General features: G+C 43.0%; 1 protein-coding gene across 4 annotated transcripts in view; it reads right to left on the bottom strand.

Annotated features, from left to right (window-relative positions):
• Positions 1-1898: 1898 nt before the first annotated feature.
• The window catches only part of LOC137433668 (uncharacterized), a 116753-nt gene continuing 92208 nt past the window's right edge, over positions 1899-26443 (bottom strand). Inside the window, exons 3-7 of one of the 4 annotated variants that reach the window (XM_078785660.1) lie at positions 19977-20017; positions 18212-18325; positions 6897-6971; positions 3060-3146; positions 1899-2361 (exon numbers count right to left, since the gene is read on the bottom strand). In XM_078785660.1, the coding sequence (XP_078641786.1) occupies positions 2272-2361; positions 3060-3146; positions 6897-6971; positions 18212-18238 (279 nt within the window). In that variant the 5' untranslated portion in view covers positions 18239-18325; positions 19977-20017 and the 3' untranslated portion in view covers positions 1899-2271. The remainder of the gene's footprint in view (positions 2362-3059; positions 3147-6896; positions 6972-18211; positions 18326-19976; positions 20018-26443) is intronic. The other 3 variants (XR_013624727.1, XR_010985711.2, XM_078785659.1) reach the window with 3 other exon arrangements.

The raw sequence follows: 26443 nt of genomic DNA, 5'->3' as shown, positions 1-26443 counted from the left end.
TTGTGGTTAATCAAAGTTGGTATTGTGGTTAATCAGAGTTGGTATTGTGGTTAATCAAAGTTAGTATTGTGGTTAATCAAATTTGGTATATGTTAACAAAATAAACTAAAATTTAGCTTTCCTTGAATCAAAGTTGGTATTGTGGTTAATCAAAGTTGGTATTGTGGTTAATCAAAGTTGGTATATGTTAACAAAATAAACTAAAATTAAGCTTTCCTTGAATCAAAGTTGGTATTGTGGTTAATCAAAGTTGGTATTGTGGTTAATCAAAGTTGGTATTGTGGTTAATCAAAGTTGGTATTGTGGTTAATCAGATTTGGTATTGTGGTTAATCAAAGTTGGTATTGTGGTTAATCAAACTTGGTATTGTTGTTAATCAGAGTTGGTATTGTGGTTAATCAAAGTTGGTATATTTTAACAAAATAAACTAAAATTAAGCTTTCCTTGAATCAAAGTTGGTATTGTGGTTAATCAAAGTTGGTATTGTGGTTAATCAAAGTTGGTATTGTGGTTAATCAAAGTTGGTATATGTTAACAAAATAAACTAAAATTAAGCTTTCCTTGAATCAAAGTTGGTATTGTGGATAATCAAAGTTGGTATTGTGGTTAATCAAAGTTGGTATTGTGGTTAATCAAAGTTGGTATATGTTAACAAAATAAACTAAAATTAAGCTTTCCTTGAATCAAAGTTGGTATTGTGGTTAATCAAAGTTGGTATTGTGGTTAATCAGAGTTGGTATTGTGGTTAATCAAAGTTGGTATTGTTGTTAATCAAAGTTGGTATATGTTAACAAAATAAACTAAAATTAAGCTTTCCTTGAATCAAAGTTGGTATTGTGGTTAATCAGAGTTGGTATTGTGGTTAATGAAAGTTGGTATTGTGGTTAATCAAAGTTGGTATTGTGGTTAATCAGAGTTGGTATTGTGGTTAATCAAAGTTGGTATTGTGGTTAATCAAAGTTGGTATTGTGGTTGAACAAAGTTGGTATTGTGGTTAATCAAAGTTGGTATTGTGGTTAATCAGAGTTGGTATTGTGGTTAATCAAATTTGGTATATGTTAACAAAATAAACTAAAATTTAGCTTTCCTTGAATCAAAGTTGGTATTGTGGTTAATCAGAGTTGGTATTGTGGTTAATCAAAGTTAGTATTGTGGTTAATCAAATTTGGTATATGTTAACAAAATAAACTAAAATTTAGCTTTCCTTGAATCAAAGTTGGTATTGTGGTTAATCAAAGTTGGTATTGTGGTTAATCAAAGTTGGTATATGTTAACAAAATAAACTAAAATTAAGCTTTCCTTGAATCAAAGTTGGTATTGTGGTTAATCAAAGTTGGTATTGTGGTTAATCAAAGTTGGTATTGTGGTTAATCAAAGTTGGTATTGTTGTTAATCAAAGTTGGTATATGTTAACAAAACAAACTAAAATTAAGCTTTCCTTGAATCAAAGTTGGTATTGTGGTTAATCAAAGTTGGTATTGTGGTTAATCAAAGTTGGTATTGTGGTTAATCAAAGTTGGTATTGTTGTTAATCAAAGTTGGTATTGTGGTTAATCAAAGTTGGTATTGTGGTTAATCAAAGTTGGTATTGTGGTTAATCAAAGTTGGTATTGTTGTGAATCAAAGTTGGTATTGTGGTTAATCAAAGTTGGTATTGTTGTTAATCAAAGTTGGTATTGTGGTTAATCAAAGTTGGTATTGTTGTTAATCAAAGTTGGTGTATGTTAACAAAACAAACTAAAATTAAGCTTTCCTTGAATCAAAGTTGGTATTGTGGTTAATCAAAGTTGGTATTGTTGTGAATCAGAGATGTCATTGTGGTTAATCAAAGATGGTATTGTGGTTAATCAAAGTTGGTGTATGTTAACAAAACAAACTAAAATTAAGCTTTCCTTGAATCAAAGTTGGTGTTGTGGTTGGTAAAATGAAACATTACCAAAAGAAGATCACGAAATGTTATAATTAATACAAATCTGTTTCCTAAAAATCTTTAAGTTAACTCGTTACCAAATGTGTTTTACAATCTACCTGCATCAAATGTTGGGGAAGGAACAGAACGGAATGTAAAGGGAATTATGTGCAGTGCAGTATCACCAAATTTGTTATTCGAGTCATGCATTGTATCGAGATACATTATTGGTTAATCTGCAAGGTACATTCATAAATTGTGAATACACTTTATACTTTTTCAAACATTTTAAAAGTTTTAATTAATTAAATAGCAACATATTATGAGAAACGACTTATAAAAACAGTTTGCCACACTTCATTTCAATGCTTCAATTTTATTCTTTCCATTTCTGTTTCCTCCAACATCTTGATCTGCAGTGCAATATTGTGCTTCAATTTTTCGTTTTCACTCTGTAAAAAAAAATAGGGATTACAATATTTCATTAATACCACTAATTTCAAATGATTCCCACTAATTAATCGTGAGAAGGATAGAAGAGAAATAAACCTCCGTTTGTGTGTGTGTGTGTGTATAATATGTATATTATGTCCTATACAATATGTGTGTATATAATATACAGTATAATTTGCCACGTATAGTGTATGTGTGTGTGTGTGTGTGTGTGTGTGTGTGTGTGTGTGTGTGTGTGTGTGTGTGTGTGTGTGTGTGTGTGTGTGTATAATATGTATATTATGTCCTATACAATATGTGTGTATATAATATACAGTATAATTTGCCACGTATAGTGTGTGTGTGTGTGTGTGTGTGTGTGTGTGTGTGTGTGTGTATAATATGTATATTATGTCCTATACAATATGTGTGTATATAATATACAGTATAATTTGCCACGTATAGTGTGTGTGTGTGTGTGTGTGTGTGTGTGTGTGTGTGTATAATATGTATATTATGTCCTATACAATATGTGTGTATATAATATACAGTATAATTTGCCACGTATAGTGTGTGTGTGTGTGTGTTTGTGTGTGTGTGTGTGTGTGCGTGCATGTATGTATGCATGCATAAACTGTTTAAGAAGCATCGCATGAGCAAAGAAGTACTGGAAGGTTTGTACTTCTATATTTAATCCATAAAAAACAAATCTGCTCACAATTTGGACAGGAAGGATATTCTGCAAGTCAGCATTTTTCAAAACTTGTTGCTCAAATTTTTTGGACAATTCCTGCAAAAAGATGCACTGCATTTTCAAGTTACAGGTTTATCAAATTATTCTTCATATGTTTTACTAATAGAGCTAGCAAGTTAACATAATAATATTCTCTGCATTAATTAGAAAGAAAGAATATGGTTCTACAACTTTTCCATATCTAGTAAAATTCCTGAATTCGATTTAAAAAAATTCAAAAGACAATGCTTTGATTTCCAACAGGCAAGGTTAATTTTAAACAAAATATATCAGAAAGTTAGGTTTTATGAATTGAAAGGTGACCAAGGTATGCTATTCTCAGAGCAGGGTAGGCTATTCCCAAAACGTCAGCTTAACTATAGTTTAGGCCAGGAGCCAGGGAAGCCCGCCATGCAACCCAGCCCAGGACAATTTTTCATGGATACCAAATTGTTCATTAGGATCAACTAAATGAAAAATAATGTTCCTTGAAAAATAACTAATTTGCACAATATCAAATTGAGCCGTTTCTATGGTAACCTATAGAAAAATTAACCATTGCACCTACATCAGTAAATCATGCATATCTGGATAAATCTTAAAGATAGAATAACAAAACTGGTATCGAATTAGAGGTTGTGCATTTCTCCTTAAAAAGACATTGATGTTGTCTTAATTAGCTCATTTGCATAATCATAAATGTTCATTAAATTTAGAAATGTTGCTTAAAATTCGAAAACTGACAATTTCAACACTTCTCAGAAAATATCGGAGAGGTTTATACATAACTAAATCTGCACTAATGCATTTCCGAATTCAAGACAATTAAAACTATAAAGCATCTGAAATTGCAAAGCCTGTCCGCGTCCGTTTGTATTGAGACATCTTATTATTCTTTCGTGTGCTCAAAATAACGAAAACAGTTAAAAAAAACGCAAAATGCAAAATGAAAATTGATGATTTTATGGAGCTTTGACCTTTGAACTTCAGATCTAAAAAAAGCAATCAGCTTTCAGCTTTTGATTGGTGAACCAATTCAGTGATCCAACATGCAAATTCATAAAATTTCAGGTCAATCGGATGAAATTGACTATTTTATGTGACGCTGACCTTTGACCTTTTGACCAAATAATTTTTTTTAAATCCACATATTATAATAAAGCTTTGTTAAAAATTTGATGACAAAACTCAAATGGGAAATTAAAATTTCATGTAAATTGGATGAAAATTGATGATTTTATGTGATGCTGACCTGCTGACCTTTGCCCTTTTAACCTTTTGACAAAATTATTAATTTGCCTTCTCCGTATTATCATAATAAAGCGTTGGTGAAAATTTGATGAAAATAGCTCAAATGGTATAAACGTTATGGCCCGGAAACACACACACACACACATACACACACACACACACACACACACACACACACACACATACACACACACACACACACACACACACACACACACACACACACACACACAGGCACACACAGGCACACACAGGCACACACAGACATATAGAAGTGATTGCAAAACCCCTTCTCCTGCTCACAGGGAACGGGCTCATAAATCTGCTTCCTCTTTGGACAGGAAGGATCTTCTGCAAGTCAGCATTTTTCAAATCTTGTTCCTGAATTGTTTTGCACAATTCCTGCAAAAAGATGTTTTACTGAATTTTCAAGTTACAGGTTTATCAAATTATTCTTCATATGTTTTGCTGGTACAGCTGGAGACTTAATAGAATAATATTCTCCACATTAAATATAAAGAAATAACATTTCAGAAACACATTTTTTTAATACAAGAGAAGAATAATCATAACTTTCCATTTAAATAATAAGGCCTTCCACAAACCAAGACTGTAGCTAAAAACTCTCCTGCGTATTCAGTTGTATCTGCAGACTTGGACCACGTTGGATTTAAGAGAAAGTTATACTCTAATTTATTAAAGACATCCTTTAGCTTGTAATCTTCTGATGAGATGAGAAATTAGAAGATCAAGGTCAAACTCTCTTAGTTTGGGACAGCTTTAAATTTCTCTCTAAGAACATGGCTCATAATGGATCCCATACATTTTGTTCATTTGTCCGTTGCATCCTCATCTAGATCCTTGTCCTGCTTATTATACACGGTGGCCCAAACGTCAGGAACTACATGAGGTTTGGGCGATTGGACGACAATAATTAATTTTTACCTTCCATATTATTTCATACTTGTATATTAAAATAAATTAATTACACATTTTTTTCTTTCCAGATAACTTATGGCAGAAAAATGAACAAAAGATGAGCGAGTGGAGCTTGTTAAGAAATGCTCAAACATCATGTGGGCATATAATCGAAACATGCCTGAAAGTTAATGGTCAGCAAATTTACTATTGTTGACTATCAGTTGTAATCTCGAGCCTCGATCTTGTATACAAAAAACAAAAACAAACAAAAAAAATCTCGCATGGTAATCAATTCATAAACTGGAACGGTACTAGGGAGAGCGCATACCTCCTCCATGCTGAACAGTTTACGTTTTGTATCTCACTGATAGGCCGGATCTGGATTCGGACCTGAACCAAAATCGAATCGGTTTGTTCTTGTGGCCTAACCAGCTCATCCACCAAGTTTCGTCATAACTCATCCACAACTTTTTGAAATATCATGCAAAATGTCATCTCAGCCAAATCTCTCATTGGTGAAGAATCACTTAAAAATTTGGATCTAGATCTTCATCAAAATTCAAAACAATTTGTCACACACACACACACAACCTCTCCACCAAATTGTTTCCAAACACATCCATAACTTTTTGAGTTATCCTGCTCACAGACAGACAGACAAACAAACACAGGGGTGAAAAAAATAATGTCCGTCCACCTTTGCTCTCCACCAAATTTTTTCCAAGCACATCCATAACTTTTTGAGTTATCCTGCTCACAGACAGACAGACAAACAAACAGACAGGGGTGAAAAAAATAATGTCCGTCCACCTTTGGTGATGGAGGTAATAAATTATTTTTAGAAATTTTTTTTAGTCCTTACATATATTTTTTACTTTATACAATATGAACCTTGTGGCTCCTGACTTTTGTGTCACTCTGTACTGTACATGTGAAAGCTCTTCCATGAACATGATAAAAACATTCTTAAAGAGTACGATAGGTAAGATTTTGTGGCAATCGATCAAATAAAGTCTCTCCCTTCCCAGATGTACTTTACAAATATTGTATTTGCATGGACTAAGTAGGTGAAATGCTTTTTTTTTTCTTTCTTTTTTTGTATACAAGATCGAGGCTCGTGTAAGAGCTAACATTAATGACAAAAAACAAACGGACACATAAGACAAAATAAAGGGAGCGGGAGACAAGATGGGGAGAGAGGGGGAAGCACACAAGTACAACATTTGAGAGCAGGGACATCGGGAGATCCTTGGGAGGGAGAGGGCTTGGGGGGAGGAGGCGTGGGAACGGGGGTGGGGGGTGGGAGAGGTAGAAAAAAAAACACATGGACACTGCTAGGACTTCCAGGAAAGAAGTCGGTATTTCAGAAAAGTGGATCTGTGGAGAATTAACAGGGGTGGGAAAGATCAAGGTTTTGGATGGGGGAAGATAAGTAGTTGAAATGCTTGAAAAATTTGTCCGCATTTTATATCCACAATTGCAATTTATCATGGTAAACACGTCTCTACCTCTACATCTCCATCAACTTTGTGATTTTTTCACGAGTTTTTAAGATAATATAATTACCATGAGAACAGGAATCATGTAAAACTTCAGAAAAAAAGGATTGCTCACTAAAAACCAAGTACAATATTTGTTGTGGATTATTACCTCTTCCTTCTTTTGTTTAAGTTCTAGTTGTTGATGAAAATATTTGTTTTCATCCACTTTTTGACGATGTTCTTTCTGCAAGCGAACATTCAGTTAAAGTTTGCATAAAACTGGTTGTAGTTGGGAAGATCTGTATTCAAAACAGAAGGCACCACCAATTTGTACAGGTACCCAATAGGCTACGCTCAGGTGGTAAGATTGGACTACCAAGTGGTCTTCATGTGGGACTCTGCAGGGTCGCCTGAATTTCTTTGTCAGCACAGTTCTGTATAAAGACCACTCGGTGGTCAAAATGTTGTTCCTGATCTTTGCTATTTTAGTTGGAGTTGCCTTCAGTTTTGAATTCAGTTTAAATTTTAAAACATTCACATTTGAGGGTTTCATTGTATGGTTCTACAACTTTTCCATATCTAGTAAAATTCCTGGAATTCGATTAAAAAACTAGAGCTTCCAGGGAAGCAGAACTCAATTGAACTGACTGGACAACTTTAAAGATAAAGTCTTAACGTCGTTTCGGAGCTGAAAACAATATGGCGGCCTAAGGCGGCCATTTTGTGACGAATCGGATTGGAATGCAATAGCAACCTACCTTGTGTGCTAAGGGTTAAACATTCTAAGTTCAATCAAAACCTGTTTATATTTGTGGACGCTAGAGTGTTAACGTCGTTTTCATGACCAAAAACAAAATGGTCGCCTAAGTCCGCCATTTTTCAACGGATCGGACTGAAATGTAATACCAACCTGGTGCTTGTGGTAAGGATGCTGCAGGTCAAGTTTGATCAGAATCGGTTGATATTTGTGGACGCTGGAGTGTTAACGTCGAAAAGTTAACGGACGACAGACGACGGACGACGACGACAGACGACGGACGCCGGAGGGTTCAGTATGTGCCGAACTCAACTGGACGGTAGTACAGTTGAGTTAAAAATTCAAGAGGCAATGCTTTGATTTCCAACAGGCAATGTTAATTTTAAACAAAATATATCAGAAAGGTAGGTTTTATGAATTGAAAGGTGACCAAGGTATGCTATTCTCAGAGCAGGGTAGGCTATTCCCAAAACGTCAGCTTAACTATAGTTTAGGCCAGGAGCCAGGGAAGCCCGCCATGCAACCCAGCCCAGGACAATTTTTCATGGATACCAAATTGTTCATTAGGATCAACTAAATGAAAAATAATGTTCCTTGAAAAATAACTAATTTGCACAATATCAAATTGAGCCGTTTCTATGGTAACCTATAGAAAAATTAAACATTGCACCTACATCAGTAAATCAGGCAGATCTGGATAAATCTTAAAGATAGAATAACAAAACTGGTATCGAATTAGAGGTTGTGCATTTCTCCTTAAAAAGACTGTTGTTGTGTTAATTAGCTCATTTGCATAATCATAAATGTTCATTCAATTTAGAAATGTTGTTTAATATTCGAAAAGTGTCAATTTCAACACTTCTCAGAAAATATTCAGCAACTCTCAGACACACACACACACACACACACACACACACACACACACACACACACACACACACACAATTGCAAAAGGATGGAGGAGCACAGCAAGCAGAGAAACAGGAGCGCAAACCCGATCGGCACGCAGACTTAAGCTGAAGATGAAAACTGTCAAATTCGGACATGACAGTGACCAACCCCCCCCCCCCCCCCCCTCCTATCCCCCGTCCCCAATGAGGGCCTCTTTGGAACTCTGAGTGCCAGATGTAATGGCTCCAATTGTCATTGGCCACGGCGCTTCTGCACTGCAGCATGGACTGACTTCAGTTGACTCTACTCCCTTGTTACTGTGTGACCACCCACGAACCAACTGGCCCACACTGACTGTGACTTTATTGCAGGTGTGCTGGTACAAGCCTGACTGACTGCCTGACTGACTTACCCCAATCTCTGGCTGTACTGGCCTCGACCCGACTGATGCGCTTCCCTGCAAAAGGTTTTACATCTACCATTGCACCCTAACCCTCCCTGTGGTGAGGTTCTCTCGATCCGCCGAGGTACCCCTTTCCCCTCCGAGGGCCGCACACGTGTTTCCGCCATGTTTGTTTTGGGCGTCAAACCTCGCTTATGCTGTTCTACCATGTTGTTGTAGCGGCCATGTGGGGATGGCAAAATACGAAGGGAAAGGATTAAGAACACCTTTTAGAGAGGGGATAGAGACAGACATTGGTGCCGCTGAACACCCGATTATGGCCGCTGCTAATCTGTGATCACAAGAAAGCTTATGCTAACATTAATTACGAAATAACTAACTAATTGTACACCGCACCTTTCCTATGCCATCTCCAGGCATTGCATAACGTCATTGCCGGGCACCGAAGGGGGCTCGGCAATGACGCACGCTGAAAGGGAGTACTCAGTTTTCACTCTGGTTGTTTTCTTGTTTTCTTGTTGTACACCGCTCCTTTGCTATGCCATGTCCAGGCGCTGCATAACGTCATTGCCGGGCACCGTAGGGGGCTCGGCAATGACGCGCGCGGAAAGGGAGTACTCAGTTTTCACTCTGGTTGTTTGTTTCTTTGTTTGTCCGGGCAATATCTCAGCCATCCTTTGAGCTAGAAAGCTGACAATTCGGCACAATAGTGAGCAAGTCCTTTGGCAAAAAGAGTATTTTTTTGTTTTTTTGATTAATCTATTAATTGATTAGTTATTTAATTATTATCGATTCATTAAGTATTTATTTATTTCCTTTCTCATCTGGGAAATATCTCAGGCAACTTTTGAGCTAGGAAGCTAATATTCGAACAGGACAGTGACCAAGTGATGTAGCTATAAATGATATTGTTGCGAATATGGAATTTGGCCTCCATATCCGCTTGTAAATATTCCCCTATTTCCCCAATACTCCCCAACTATCCCCAATCCCCCATTCCCTAGTCCCATTGTCTGTAAACAACAATCAGTAGAGCCGACCTTCCCCTTTTTCCCCCATTAAATGTCGTGCCCAGGTCCACCGCACCACACGTAGACAACTTTCGGACATCTTGCTAGTTATTCTTAGTCTATGTCAGTTAAGGACTCGTTTCCATTAATTATGACTCTTCGTTGCACCAGAATGTGATTATATGGCACCAGTAGTGAGTTTAGGACCTTTCCCATACCTCCTCCCATCTTCTTCCCCAAACAACAACAACAACAACAGAGGGGCACGGCGCTGCGCGGGGGGGAGTGTGCGTCCTGACACCGGCTCGGTTAGCCGCCATTGACAATGCGCTCCAGACCATGCGCTCCACGGGGTTACCACAAAGGGGCTGGCTGTCAGCTCCTCGTCAAGGTCGGAGCCTGGTAAACCCCCCGCACGCACCCAATGAGAAGCAACGTGCCGATTCCACGAGGCGGAGCTAACGAGCCGAGGGCGTGTCACTCCCCGCCGGATATACGCGGCCACGTAGCGGACGTGACGTCAGATGCGCCCCCAGCTTGAGCAGACAAGACGCCATCCGAGCGCTGCGACCTCCCCGCATCTCTAGACCGGACCGGGTCGACCCTGTCCTTGAGCCAAGAGTGCACCTTGAGCCATCGATACCCGCTTTCCTAGCCATCAAACCCCGTGTGAGTCAGCCTTTTGTCCCGTTTATCTGTCGTCTGTTGGGAATAATATAAGATTGTGTTTAAGTGCCCACCTTACTATGCTGTACCTCTCGTCCTTGTAATCTAACCTTCCGCCTTAATATAACCTCCCCCGGAGGTCTTGAGAACTGAACCCTGGGTGTCGTGTCATTTGAATCCCAGCCGTGGTGTCCTTTTCCTTTATTGACCTAGCGCAGCGCGATTAGTCGACGTTCGGGTATAATCGGGTAACTTGTGCAGACGTGGTCATACCAAAACCGCTCGGTAAATAACATCTAAGCCACGTCTGTAACAATTGGTGTCGAGGAGTGGAATTCGAACCCGGGACTAAATTTATTAGGCCCAAATTTGTAACAAGTAGAATCGATTCGGAGCGCGTTTTCCGCGCGTTATTAGGCCCAAATTTGTAACAATTAGAATCGATTCGGAGCGCGTTTCCCGCGCGAAATTATAACGGCCGAAATTTGTTTTGTTGTATAAAAACCCGAATTTTGAAAGTCGCGCTATGGCAGACCAAGACAGCTGGGGTCCGGTAGAGGAGAGTGAGGTAGGGTCGATCCAGGACCAAATTGAGGGACAAGAGGAGAGCGAAGCAGTGAGGGCGGCAGGGTCGCAAAATAGCGTTGTCATGCACGAGGTGGCCGCGGCGTCCACGCCCGCGACCGTAGTGGCGCCACTGGTGGATTCGAACCTTTTTATCCTGCAAATGAGGGCCCTTATGGAACAAATGGGTGAGCAATTGGGAGACCAAATTAGAGGTTTGAAAAGCAGTATGGGACAAATGGGGAACCGGATGGAGGCTCAGAATGAGCAATTGGGGGTAATGGGGAACCGGATGGATGCTCAGGGTGAGCAATTGTGGGTAATGAGGGACGAAGCGAGGGGTACCGGTGAGGGATTAGACAAGAAATTAGAGGGGTTAGACAATGGGATAGAAGGGGTGAAACATGGGTTAATGGGGGTAGAAAACAGAATGGCCGCTCAAGAGAATCAGATAGAGGGAGTGAAACATGGGTTAACGGGGGTAGAAAACAGAATGGCCGCTCAAGAGAATCAGATAGAGGGAGTGAAACATGGGTTAACGGGGGTAGAAAACAGAATGGCCGCTCAAGAGAATCAAATGGAAGGGATGCAAAAAGGGTTAGAGGGGTTAGAAAACACCATGGAAGGCAAATTGAGGGACATGAGGGACCAAGCGGAAAGGGAAGTTAACCAAATGGGGCAGCAGATAGAGGGGGTCAGAATGGGGGTAGAAACCAAACTGGATGCTCACAGGGAGGAAATGGAGCAGATGAGGGTGGCATCTGGGCAGGAGATGCAAGTGATGGGAGAGGAGATCAGAAGAGGAGTGAGTGAGGAGGTCGGAGGAGTGCGCGAGGAGGTGAGGCACTGTAAGGAGCGCATGGAGAAAGAGGTGAGAAAGGGGACTGTAAAATTTCAAGGTGGTATAGAGGAGTTGACGCTGGGAGTAGAGCAGCTGACGGTGGGACAAACGGAGTTAGTGGAGCAGGTTCAAAGGAACACTGCGGTATTAGGAGGTTTAAAAGCGACACAAAACGACATAAAAAACGACTTGATAGCGACAAAGAGGGAATGTCAGATGGTACGTGAGGGACTGACAACGAGGTTGGACGAGGTGGTAGAGGTAATGGAGACGAAGGACCGGCAGGTGAGGACGCACCTGGAAACGGTCAAGGTAGCCTTAGAGGATGAGCTTGAGGAGACGTACCGGGGAATGAAAGAGGTGAAGCAGAAACTAGAAGAAGTGGAAGAAGGGATGAGCGAAATTAAGAAGCGACGGAGAGGGGATAAGAAAGAAATAAAAGAGGAGATAAAAGAATTGGTCCAAAGTCTGTGTTTGGATCGTGATGATGTGCTCATTAACCGGATGAGGGATTCGCAGGTGATGGAGGAGAAGCGAAGAGGAAGAGGACCCGGTGTAAGTGGTGACCAATATGGTCGTGCGTATGATGCGCCAGGGGATTTAAGGAGCTTGGGGGTCGAGATGGACCCGGGTGTTCGTGAGAGGCCGTGGGTGAAGTGTGCGACAGGTCTGGTGTGCGAAAAAGGAGGTGTGCGAGGAAGTCCGGCTCTGGGGTGTGTGAGGAAAAAGTGCGTGCCAAGGAGTGAGGGTGCTGGCGAGAGTGAGTCGGTCGTAGCGCGTGTGCGAGGGGGCACATGGAAGCGCGGTGTGGTGAGTGTTACAGAGGATGTAACGGGAGAGTGTGCGCGAGAAAGGTGTGTGACGGACAGGTGCATGGGGAAAGAGTGCGCTGTCAAAAGTAAGGAAGAATGCACACCTGTGGTGAGTGTTACAGAGGGTGTAACGGGAGAGTGTGCGCGAGAAAGGTGTGTGACGGACAGGTGCATGGGGAAAGAGTGTGCTGTCAAGAGTAAGGGTGAGTGCGTGGTCAAGAGTGGAGGTGAGAGTATTGAGAGTGACAAGGAGAGTGAGTTGGTTGTGACAGGTGAGCGAGGATGTACACCTGGGATGGAAGGATGCACACCTGGAATGGTAGAGCGTGAGTGGGAATGCACGCTGGAGTTGGTGGTGAGGCACGTGGTTGGGTGTGCGAATGAGGGCACACCTGTGATTGTCACAGAGGAGGTGACTGAGGAGGGGGCGCGAAGAGGTGTTTTGGTGAGGTGTGCGACCAACGAATGTGTGCCAAAGTGTTCGGTGGTCAGGTGTGTGACCAAGGCTGTGAGTGGAATGGGTGTACCGAGGTGTGTAAGGAAAGGTATGAGGAGCATGGAAACGGCTGGATGTGTGAGCAAGGAACGGGCTGCGGGGTGTAAGCGTCCAGGTGAAGCATCGACGTTAGACGGGGTAGAGTTTAGAACGACTTATAGCCGAATCGGGCCCTCGGTGCGTGCTGGGCCTCGCTTTGAACGGCCGCGTCCGTGCTCCACTAGGCGGAGCGGGCGGCCCGATAGAAAGAGTCGTCATGGCGACCACTTTTTGGTGAGGCATTCCGGCAGGCCGAGATCGAGCCATGGGATGGCTCCGTGCCGAGATGGTGCGTGGGATCTCGGCCCGGGTAAGCCCCCGTCCCTGCACCGAGTGCCGGACGCATCCAGCCGCTGGCACAAAACAACCAGCATCCATTGCTTGGCTTTACGAAGCCGGGCTTTGGACAGGGATTGGCGCACCGAGAGGTATTAGTGAGTCGACTGGGTGATGAGGTTAGTGTTTTGGACCCAAAATTAGAAAGAAAAAAAAAAAATTTGATGATTGGCAAAGGATTGGCAGTAGTGATTGGCAGATGATGGGTAGTGATTGGCAAATTTTCGATTTGTTGGAATTTGATGTGCAAAATTGGTAGTGAGAGACCCCCGATGTGGTGGGATGGCAAATCCACCATCCTTCCCATGTGGGGGCAAAGGAGCAATAGCTTATGGGGTGTATGGCAGTGAAAACTAGCCCGGGTGGGTTAGGATATTGTGTGTAGGGATCTAGCGAAGATGACATTAGGTGACGATAAGTTTAGTTAGTGACTGATACCTGTAGTGGGGAAGCAGGTAGATTAGTATGGATGATAATGACGTGGGAGCGCAATAGTTTAAAGGGACGACTGGGAAGCGCAAGTTTCAGAAGGGAGTAGTTAGATGAGATGATGCCGTGTGTGTGTGAGGATGGAACAGGTGTGATTGCACAGGTGTGCAACTGGACAGGTGTGTGGAGCAGTGTGTGAGTAGTGAGTGTTGTGGATCAGCGCGAATGCGCTTGGGGAGAGAAGGGTGCAGGTGGCACCAGGTGTGAGAGCACAGGTGTGCAAGTACAGGTGTGTGGAGAGAGTTGGAGTAAGTGGTACGGAGTGGTGTGCATGGTGCGAAGGTGTGAATGGGGGAAGAGTGGACCCCTTTCACGAGTACCCGGGGCGGGTAGTGTAAGTGTTAGGTAGAGGGTACAGGTAAATTGTGGTTGGATATTGGCATTTGTGGTGCGGTTGCAGAATGGTGTTGTGGATGGGTGCATTAGTGTTGTGGAAATGGCTGGGCGTGTAGCCTGTTAGTGTGTGTAGTTGGTTGGGCACTCCACCACTGTGAGGATGTCGGCCAGGTGAGGCCGCAGGTGGGCTCTGGGAGCCGGTAGTTGTGAGTGGGTGCCTGAGGATCCCGGGTGTGGATCGGGTAGCCCAGTGCCAGAGAGGGCACCGAGTGGGGAGAGCGCCAGAGGGCCTGCCCCAGTTAGTTAGGTTAGGGTGAGGAGCTAGGTAAGCTCGGGTGGCAACTGCAGTGGTGGAGGTGTGCAGGTGGGTGGACCCACTGGGAGAGGTACACGCCACAGCCCAGAAATTGTGCGAGGGCACCGGGAGATGAATCGGGGGAGTGAGACCCCAAATTGAAAAGCACCACAGTTTGGCCAATGGGAATTGGTTTTTAGAACCCATAGTGTAAGAGGGCCAATGGGTTGGCCGGAGAAAGACCCCGGGTAGTGTAAAGTTGTTAAAGTCATTTAGGAAATAGTTAGGATTGATGAACCTGTCGCACCATACGCAGCCACTTACCTGTGGTGATGATGATGACTCCACACCTGTGTTTTCTTTGTTTTGTTGCAGGAAATGAAATTGCTGTTGGATTTGTGAGACGCATCACGACGTGGATGAGACATTGGGGTGATTCCATCTCTCCCTCCTTAGGAGGGACTGATGATGAATTGGTGATGGCAAATTATGATGTTGAGTTGAAAATGGCAAATTTGATTGGTTAGGAGGGAGAGAAGACGAATTTGGTATATGGGAGGAACGGGGAAGACAGTAGGGATGTTTGTTGATTTGTAAAATAGATGTTTATGGGTAGTGTTGTGTTTTGTGGATACAGTAAGGGGTAAGGGAGGGGCCATGTAGGTTACCTGGTGGGGGGGGGGGCGTACGGTAGGAACGTACCTGTCTCACCTGGTTCCCATGTGCCCCCAGTGTGCATTACCTTGCATTGCGTGCACTTTTGCGCCCTTACCACCTTACTCACTTGTCTGCTTCTTTTGTCTCCCACCTCCGAGGATCTGGCTTTGGGGTAGAGAGAGAGGAGAGAGAGGTGCTGGCTTCGCAGTTGTGGGCCTGCACTTTCGCTGTTTGCTGCTTGGATCGATACACCATATGGACCGCAATGTTTGTGGCCACCCACAATGGACCGCAGCTCTTTTGCGGCCAAGCACCACCCGTGGAAGGACCTATGGGTCAACGTGGCACCTATGCCAAACAGGTGAACCACTTTTAGTTGACACCACTGAAGGCCACAATATAGAAATGGACGCGGTTGGCGCCTTTCTTTATTTTTTTGAAAGAGGCAAGAAGGCCAAGTGCACCACACGAAGGCAAGACCAGCGGCAGAACATCGGCCGGCTGCGACACCACCGGTGATTTATAGACACTTTATTGGTGCACCGGATGGTGCTCACTGTGTGAAGGGGTGGTGCTTGATGCTTGGAAGGGGTGCTCTGCACTTTATTAAAGGCCGTAGGCCACAGAGCACTCGTGGGTTGGTGTATCGATACTAGCATGCGTGCTCTCTCTATGCATAACATCTGCATGTGTTCCTCCAAAAACAGGTCCTGGATCGTAGTGTAAATAGCAGCGTAGTCTTGTAAATAATGCTCCCTACCGGCTGTATGTTTAGTTTGAGAATTCTTTCCGGATTCGGTTATCCTGTGGGTGTGTTTCTGTGAGGAGAAGGGTGCAACGTCGCAGGGGGACATATTTACTCATTTGTGAATATCTGTAAAACTGTCGCACTCAGGGTAGAGTTAATAGTAGAGGGAACTACATTGCGTGCCACACTAAAGTAGGTAAAAATTTATCGGGTCGGGACGCCCCGAGGGTAGAGAAGGGTGCAATGTTGCGAATATGGAATTTGGCCTCCATATCCGCTTGTAAATATTCCCCTATTTCCCCAATACTCCCCAACTATCCCCAATCCCCCATTCCCTAGTCCCATTGTCTGTAAACAACAATCAGTAGAGCCGACCTTCCCCTTTTTCCCCCATTAAATGTCGTGCCCAGGTCCACCGCACCACACGTAGACAACTTTCGGACATCTTGCTAGTTATTCTTAGTCTATGTCAGTTAAGGACTCGTTTCCATTAATTATGACTCTTCGTTGCACCAGAATGTGATTATATGGCACCAGTAGTGAGTTTAGGACCTTTCCCATACCTCCTCCCATCTTCTTCCCCAAACAACAACAACAACAACAGAGGGGCACGGCGCTGCGCGGGGGGGAGTGTGCGTCCTGACACCGACTCGGTTAGCCGCCATTGACAATGCGCTCCAGACCATGCGCTCCACGGGGTTACCACAAAGGGGCTGGCTGTCAGCTCCTCGTCAAGGGCGGAGCCTGGTAAACCCCCCGCACGCACCCAATGAGAAGCAACGTGCCGATTCCACGAGGCGGAGCTAACGAGCCGAGGGCGTGTCACTCCCCGCCGGATATACGCGGCCACGTAGCGGACGTGACGTCAGATGCGCCCCCAGCTTGAGCAGACAAGACGCCATCCGAGCGCTGCGACCTCCCCGCATCTCTAGACCGGACCGGGTCGACCCTGTCCTTGAGCCAAGAGTGCACCTTGAGCCATCGATACCCGCTTTCCTAGCCATCAAACCCCGTGTGAGTCAGCCTTTTGTCCCGTTTATCTGTCGTCTGTTGGGAATAATATAAGATTGTGTTTAAGTGCCCACCTTACTATGCTGTACCTCTCGTCCTTGTAATCTAACCTTCCGCCTTAATATAACCTCCCCCGGAGGTCTTGAGAACTGAACCCTGGGTGTCGTGTCATTTGAATCCCAGCCGTGGTGTCCTTTTCCTTTATTGACCTAGCGCAGCGCGATTAGTCGACGTTCGGGTATAATCGGGTAACTTGTGCAGACGTGGTCATACCAAAACCGCTCGGTAAATAACATCTAAGCCACGTCTGTAACAATATTTTTGATTTATTGATTAATCAATTAATCGATTAATTATTTAATTAATCAATTAATGATTTAATTAATTGATTTTTTAAGTGGCAAATTCGGATGAAACGGTGGTGGTTTAGGTATTCTATTAGCCAATTTATTAATTATTTAATTACTTTATGATTATTATTTATTTCTTTTCATTATTAATCATTTATTTATTTTCTTTCTCATCTGGCCAATATCTCAGGCACCTTTTGAGTTACGAAGCTAATATTTGGACATGACACCAAGTGATGTGGCTAAAAGTATATTTTTTAATTTATTGATTAATCAATCAATCGATTAATTATTTATTGATTAATCAATTAATTATTATTTTTTTCTGATTAATGATTTATTTAATTAATTTTCAAAAAGTTACAGCTTTAGATGAAGCACTCACTGGTGGTGTAGGTATGCTATTAGTCAATTTATTAAGAAAATATTTTATGATCATTATTTATTGATTTTAATTATGCAATTAATCAATCAATTATTGTACAGCTCTCCCTCCCAATACAGTTTCTATGCACTGCATGGCAGTAGGCGCTCCGACAATGCAGCGTTAGAGGATGTTATTTATTTATTTGGCATGGGGGCGGTGTACTTTGAATGTATGTTTACTTGTTTACCTTTTCATTAACCCCCAAGTCATTTTCGTAACATTATTTGCAAGTGCTGATAAAAAATATTTTATTTTGCAAGTTACATTTAGATAACAAAGATGCCCAAACCTTTCAGGTATAATCCCCAACCCAATTCTGGCTCCCGATCAACCTTTTTGCAAGTAAATCAACAAACCTGAGTTTGATTCAGCTTCTTCTTCATCTTGATCTCTTCCTCAGACACCCTTTGCAGGTCACTCTCGAGCTGTTTCACTCTCCCGCTCAGGTAACAAACCTTCTCTCTTGCTTTCTGCAGAAGCATTAATAAAATTAATTACAAAAAAGATTGTTATTTTGTTGAAAATATTTTGAGTTGTGAAAGCATATTTTGCAGTTTAAAATAAACTTCAAAAAAATTGTTACAGTAACTTTGCTCCCATGTAATACATTTGTGTACGAAATCTCTGTCTGTACTTTAAGGAATTATGAAGAGAGGTATTAAACAACTTCAACACTAACTCTACCATATCTACAGCAGTTGAGTTGTTGAATAAATTGATGGTTTCCAATACATCATTGACAATGTAATAGTATTCAGAATGTTTTGAATCATTCATACCATCAGGGCCTCCTCCTCGACCTGTGAGCTTTTTTCAAATCCATGTTCTTTGCCTTTAAAGATGGATAATATTCAGAAATGTTTAAATATTATGATGTTCACCAAAATCGAAACGATTAGTCCTTGTCACACACACAACCTGTCCACTAAGTTTCGTCCAAATCTGTCCACCACGTTTTTAGATATCCTGCTATGTATCGGTTTTGTCCCTATCTTCCAATGGTGAAGAATCACTTTAAAAATTCTAGTAACCGGATCCGCATCCGGATCTTCACCAACATCTAATGATTTCGTCCTTGTCACATTCGCTACATCTCTGCCAAATTTCGTCCAAATCCGTCCACAACTTTTTTTTAAGATATCTTGTTCACAAACAGACAGGGGTGAAAACATAACCTCCATCCACCTTTGGTGGCGGAGGTAAAAATCAAGATATCTCAAAAAGGTGTGGACAGATTCGGACAAAACGTGGTGGACAGTTTTGGTATGTGAAAAGGAAGAATTGGTTCGATTTTGGGGAATATTCGATTACGGATCCAGATCAGGGAATTTTAAAAAGTGATTTTTCACCATTGTGTGATCGGGCAAAAACCGATACATCGCACGAAATTTCAAAGTTACGGACGGATTCGGACAAAACGTGTTGGACAGGCTTGGCATGTGACAAGGAAGAATCGATTCGATTTTGGTGAAGTACCAAATCCAGATAATTTTTAAAGCGATTCTACACCAATGAGTGATCAGACCAAAAACAATACATAGCATGATATTTCAAAAAGTTGTGGACGACTTATTTACAAAACCTGGCGGATGAGTTGTTTAGGTGACAACAAGCTGATTCGATTTTGTTTCACGTCCGAATCCAGATCCGGCCTATCAGTGGGATACAAAACATAAACTGTTCAGCCTGGCGGAGGTATGCGCTGTACCGAGTGCCGTTCTAGTTACATGATGTGATAATTGAGGCTAATGATGCAACATTTTGGCTTATTCAAGTGTAACCCATAAAAGGTAACGTCTTTTTTTATTAGGAGTTGTTAAATCCTTTCTTACATTTTCTGAACTAGCAATTGTGAGGCCCAAATGAAAAGGCAAAATATCAGAAATTGAAGGCTTTTTATTTTATTTTAAACGATTTATATAAACATCCGCTAAATCATATCACACGCAAATCATCAAAATCTAAACAGTATTTGTAGAATTTCAATAAAAGCCACATCACTGTTCATATCGGTAAATATTATTCCATCGTGTTTGGAAAAACTGGAAAATTGGAAAATTGGAAAAAAATTGGAAAAACAACATAGCCTAATTTACTCCCGGGGGTCCCAGGATTACCCACCCAAAATTTCGTTGCGATCGGTTGAGCAGTTTTTGCGGTACCTGGGAACAGACAGACAGACAGACAGACAGACATTTGGTGAATTATAGTAAGATTGCTCACAAAAGTATGGTTACTGAACAAGATCTATAGTCAATGTGAATCACGTGTCGAGGAGGATTGCCATTTTTCTGTTAAAGGAATCTGCTCTTGCTGATCAATGAACACATAAATGTTGCTGTCGTAACTCTGGAGAGGGACTGTATAGTTCTGCTTAAAAATGGAAGCAAATGTTTTCAAGCCAAATCAAACCAACTGGAACCAAATCACATCACGAAACAAAATGACGTGCTTTTGTATACCGTCATGTATTGTGTTTTTGCCATGTATGAACAACATCGGTCCATACATCTCCAAGGTATGGTTGCGGATGGATGAGACCCAATCCAGAAACCCCGGTTTCGTTTCGCAGGGGCTAATAGAGGCTGAGATGCATTTATTCATCCTAACCTGGATACTGCATGTATTTCTTCAAATACATGCATGTGCCTCATGTGTCCCTTAGCTTGAGAATGTATTAGATGTGCAAGAACGGATTTTGATACATTTCATGGAAAAACTAAGAGAAACACATATAAAGAGAAACATCTATTCATAAAATGAAGTCGTTTGTTCTACCAAATTGGACGAAGCAATTTCATCACTGATCAAATCATTTCACTTTTTCCTTGAGTGATTCGACAATAACTATCATTACGATTATTTGTATGAAATATTTTAAAAGCAGCACCACATTTAAATATATTACCTGGAATAGGTGGACAGGAATGAAATAGTACGGTCGTTTGAAGTCAAAATCATGGGCTACCGGGAAAAAATAGTTACCTAAGCATATATGGCATCAATCAAAGCGTGTTTTTGTGCTCTTTAACATGGTGAAAACTGCTCTTCAATCCTCCTTGGGGAAAAAAAGTTATAGTCGTTTTAGTGAAGGACCCTTTTTCAGTCAAATTTCAATGGCTTCCCATGTCAGAATAGTCTGGTCGTTTGATTGATGTACCGGGATAAAATTGTTACCGAAGCATATGTGGCACCAAAAGAAGCGCAATTTTATGCTCTACAAGATGGTGAAAACTCCTCTTTGATCCTCTTTGGGGAAAGCTTTTTACAGCACGATTTATCCAGCATGGTAACAGCCTTGTGTCCGGGGTGCGAATTTTTTCCCCATGATGGTACAGGGCAATTGTCATTAAAATATAGTATAGTATAGTATAGTATAATTGCCCTGTACCATCATGGGAAAAAAACATTACGCGTCCGGCGTATAGTCAGGCCATTACCAAGCAACATTGCAAAAAAGTGTCCGTCGTTGTCCTGGCATGATTTCCTCGGAAGCATCGCTTCTATGAGTCTGGCCATAAGTGCTGCTTCAACTAAAAAGTGTCCTCTTAGAGCTCTTGAAACAGCCTTCCCCGACATCATGTGTGTCACAGCATTCACACCATAAACAGTTTCAAGCAAGTCCGACAAGCCTGAACCTTCCATCAAGTTGCCGATGCTGCCGAGAAAGCTCATCATGGTATGAAAGCCTCCTAACCTGCAGACTATGTTCAGTGACTTGGCATCGATGATTTCGACAGCTTTTCTCCAGAGTGGCTGGTCAAACGTGATGCACGGTGTAGGAATGTTCAACTTCTCAGCTTGGCTCTGCATGTACAGCAATGTAGAATAGATACAGGTTTCATCAGCAGCGTTTAAGTCGATTATTGGCAACATCTGCACACGAGATTGTGGTGGATGTCTACCAGTTGAGACGTCCTGCGTGAATCCTGACCAGTTAGGCCGTGGGCTTTTGGAGTTGCTAAAGTACCAACCGGAGTGCCAAAGCAATTCTGAGTTTACAGAAGGTGGCAGAACGTAAGGGAAATGCAGCTCAATGAGAGGCTTGTAGACCGTTGAAGAGAGGCCAGGAGTGTCTGGCTCGTCATACGATTGGATGGGAATTCCCTTGTTTGCCACAACTGTCTTAACTTGCATTATCTTGCGTCGCTCGATAGCCTGAGGTGTCACTTGAGGAACAGGTCTGCCAAACGTCGACACTGCAATCACACCCATTCCATGAAATGTTCCACGACCGTCCAGAGTTGCAACGTTGTGGTCAATATTATCACCAACCCACTGGGTAAAACTTCCAGGATAAGCAGGAATTAGATCATCGAAGTTCTCAGTATGAACCACTGACTGCTTGAACCTCGTCACCTCATCATAGGATATTGAATACCCTAATCTGGCTAGTTCATTGATGAGCCATTTGGAACCGTATGCATGGTCAAGCTCAACACCCAAGCCAAATACCAAAGGGGGGATGATAGAGCGAGGTCTTGTCGCATGGACGATACACTGTCCTATTGAAGCTTGCTTGGTGTCGGAAGACAAAATGTTCTCCATAAAAATCCGCAGGCTATGTGGCAGCCACTCTAGGCCGTTTCGAATATCGTCAGTGGTTGGATACTTATCCTTGGAATACGACATTGCCCGGATTTGGGCCTTGATTATCTTTGCCGCAGCGAGAACGATCCTGTCTGTTTCGTCCTCAATGTTCAGTCTTTTTTCCTCGTACCACTTCTCGTTAATGATGAAGTTGGCCATATTCCGGAAGCACACAACGTTTTTTCTTCCATCAACTTCAGCAAAGAAAATGAAGTCCTTGTATCGATCCTGCAAATTCTGTTTTATTCTCTTTACAGAATACACATCACTGCTACCAGCAATCTCGATCATTTTTGAATACAGTTCTGGAAGAGTATACAGTTCAGCTTCTCTCTCAAGCCATTCACACAACTTGTTGAATTGCTCAAACATGTATTGGCTTTCAGGGCGGCCAGCAGCTTTCGAAGCTCCTTTGGGAGAGGCTAGGTCTTTGTCAGAGTAAAATTGAGAGTAGCAAGATTTGTGATACACTGCCTCAGCTGCAACAAGGTCAATGCAGTCCTGAAGGCGCATGCGCACATCCTTAGCCCAAGTGTCTTGCCTTTTCTGACATTTTGCAAGCATTTCTTCGCGAAAAGGAATCGTGCGCACAACTCTAGATTCATCGCGGTCTGGGTGTCCTTTATCAACTTTCACTTCACTGTTGCAAAAGAAACAGTTCTCCCTCCACTGGAATGGTTCTCTGCCGGATCGCAAGTTCTGTTTCTTTGGACTCAATGTTTCCTTTTCCTCACTTGGGCGCTTCAACCTCTTCTTGTCAACGAAGGTGCGTCGGCATTCCCCATGAACAAGAACTTTTCCACAAGGTGTAGTGCTACTTCGCTGGTGAAGATAATCGCGAAGATCAAGTTGGCCACGTACCTCACTGAAGATGATCAGATTTGGCAGACCCTAGTGACCTGTACCGGATCACCTGGTGCCTGGAAGCCATTTCGACCTATAACACAGCTGCTTTCATTGAAGACAAGGCTTTCTTCGCTGGGAGACCTACTGTTATGACATGACCTACTGTTAAAATATATGAAAGGCGTTGGATTAAAGAACTTTGATAATGCATCTAGGCACAAATCATGTATACTTATATCGTGTCTGTGGTTTCTGACATGGGAAGCCATTGAAATTTGACTGAAAAGGGTCCTTCACTAAAACGACTATACCTCTTTTTCCCCAAGGAGGATTGAAGAGCAGTTTTCACCATGTTAAAGAGCACAAAAATACGCTTTGTTGAATTGCTCAAATACCATATATGCTTAGGTAACATTTTTTCCCTGGTACATCAATCAAACGACCAGACTAAAAGTTGCCTGGTGCTTCCTCTTGTACGGGAGATTAAGAGGAGTGAAATGATCAGTTGGGAGGAAATTCCTGGTAAAAATCAAACGCTTATTATGAAAAACATTTCCCTTTTTCTTCTCCTGTACATTGCTTCTCTGTGAATTTTTTTGTGCTCTTCTTTCACCTTATCAGCAACAACAATATCAGCGGTAGCAGCATTATCAGCGGTAGCAGCATTATCAGCAGTAGCAGCATTATCAGCAGTAGCAGCAGTAGCAGCAGTAGAAGCAGCAGCAGCATTATCAGCAGTAGCAGCAGTAGTAGCAGTAATAGCAGCAGTAGCAACAGTAGCAGTAATAGCAGCAGTAGCAGCAGTAGCAGTAATAGCAGTAGTAGTAGCAGTAGCAGTAATAGCAGCAGTAGCAGCAGTAGCAGCAGTAGTAGTAATAGCAGCAGTAGCAGCAGTAGCAGCAGTAGCAGTAATAGCAGCAGTAGCAGCAGTAGCAGTAATAACAGCAGTAGTAGCAGTAGCAGTAATAGCAGCAGTAGCAGTAGTAGCAGCATTAGCAGCAGTAGTAGTAATAGCAGCAGTAGCAGCAGTAGCAGCAGTAGCAGCAGTAGCAACAGGAGCAGCAGTAGTCGTAATAGCAGCAGGAGTAGCAGTTCCAACAGTAGCAGCAGTCGCAGCAGGAGCAGCAGTAGTAGTAATAGCAGCATTAGCAGCAGTAGCAGCAGTAGTAGTAATAGCAGCAGTAGCAGCAGTAGCAACAGGAGCAGCAGTAGTAGTAATAGCAGCAGTAGCAGCAGTAGCAACAGGAGCAGCAGTGGTAGTAATAGCAGCAGTAGCAGCAGTAGCAACAGGAGCAGCAGTGGCAACAGTAGCATCAGTTGCAACAGTAGCAACAGGGACAGCTGTTGCAACAGTAGCAGCAGTAGCAGCAGGAGTAGCAGTTCCAACAGTAGCAGCAGTAGCAACAGTAGCAGCAGTAGCAGCAGTTGCAACATTAGCACCAGTAGCAGCAGTAGCAGCAGGAGCAATAGGAGCAACAGGAGCAGCAGTAGCAGCAGTCGCAGCAGGAGCAGCAGTAGCAGCAGGAGTAGCAGTTCCAACAGTAGCAGCAGTCGCAGCAGGAGCAGCAGTATCAGCAGGAGTAGCAGTTCCAACAGTAGCAGTAGTAGCCGTAGGAGCAGCAGTAGCAGCAGTTGTAACAGTGGTAGCAGGAGCAGCAGGAGCAATAGGAGCAACAGGAGCAGCAGTGGCAGCAGGAGCAGCAGTACCAGCAGGAGCAACAGGAGCAACAGGAGCAGCAGGATCAGCAGGAGCAGCAGTAGCAGCAGGAGTAGCAGTTCCAACAGTAGCAGCAGGAGTAGCAGGAGAAACAGGATCAGCAGTAGCAGCAGGATTAGCAGTAACAGCAGTAGCAGCAGGATTAGCAGTAACAGCAGTCGCAGCAGGAGCAGCAGTAACAGCAGCAGTAGCAGTTCCAACAGTAGCAGCAGCAGCAGCAGGAGTAGCAGTTCCAACAGTTGAAGCAGTAGCAGTAGGTGAAGCAGTAGCAGCAGTAACAGCAGGTGCAATAGTAGCAGCAGTAGCAGCAGGAGCAACAGGAGCAACAGGAGCAGCAGTGACAGCAGGAGCAGCGGTAGCAGCAGTAGCAACAGGAGCAGCAGTAGCAGCAGGAGCAACAGTTGCAGCAGGAGCAGCAGGAGCAACAATTCCAACAGTAGCAACAGTAGCAGCAGGAGAAACAGGATCAGCAGTAGCAGCAGGATTAGCAGTAACAGCAGTAGCAGCAGGAGCAGCAGTAGCAGCAGGAGTAGCAGTTCCAACAGTAGCAGGAGCAGCAGTAGCAGCAGAAGTAGCAGTTCCAACAGTAGCAGCAGTAGCAGCAGTAGCAGCAGGAGCAGCAGTAGCAGCAGGAGCAGCAGTAGCAGTTCCAACAGTAGCAGCAGTAGCAGCAGTAGCAACAGGAGCAGCAGTAGCAGCAGGAGCAACAGTTGCAGCAGGAGCAGCAGGAGCAACAATTCCAACAGTAGCAGCAGTAGCAACAGTAGCAGCAGGAGAAACAGGATCAGCAGTAGCAGCAGGATTAGCAGTAACAGCAGTAGCAGCAGGATTAGCAGTAACAGCAGTAGCAGCAGGAGCAGCAGTAGCAGCAGGAGTAGCAGTTCCAACAGTAGCAGTAACAGCAGTAGCAGCAGGAGTAGCAGTTCCAACAGTAGCAGCAGTAGCAACAGTAGCAGCAGGAGAAACAGGATCAGCAGTAGCAGCAGGATTAGCAGTAACAGCAGTAGCAGCAGGATTAGCAGTAACAGCAGTAGCAGCAGGAGCAGCAGTAGCAGCAGGAGTAGCAGTTCCAACCGTAGCAGTAACAGCAGTAGCAGCAGGAGTAGCAGTTCCAACAGTAGCAGCAGTAGAAACCTTCAAAACATCACTTGGAAATAGGCATGTGCTGAACAAGTACCATTGTGGACAGAGAGGTTGTGTAATGTCAGAGACTGAAAGTAAATCTTCCATGTATGCTACTAGCATGGTTTACTGGGGTAACTTAAAACATCAATAGTGCATCTCTGTAAGCTCAAGTTTATTCTCTTACGCAAGCAAGAAATCATCCCTGCCCAAAGTCACGTTAGAATCATGCTGGACTGCATCGAGCTTGCGTTTGGGTTGTTGCGATGCGATGGTCATTTCATCCATAAGGACAATTTATGAGTTTGAGTTT

This window comes from Myxine glutinosa, chromosome 10 (genome assembly GCF_964187855.1).
Source record: "Myxine glutinosa chromosome 10, kmMyxGlut1.1, whole genome shotgun sequence".
Classification (NCBI taxonomy): domain Eukaryota; kingdom Metazoa; phylum Chordata; class Myxini; order Myxiniformes; family Myxinidae; genus Myxine; species Myxine glutinosa.
Note: the sequence above shows the minus strand (reverse complement) of the source record. Positions and strands in the feature narration are given on the sequence as shown.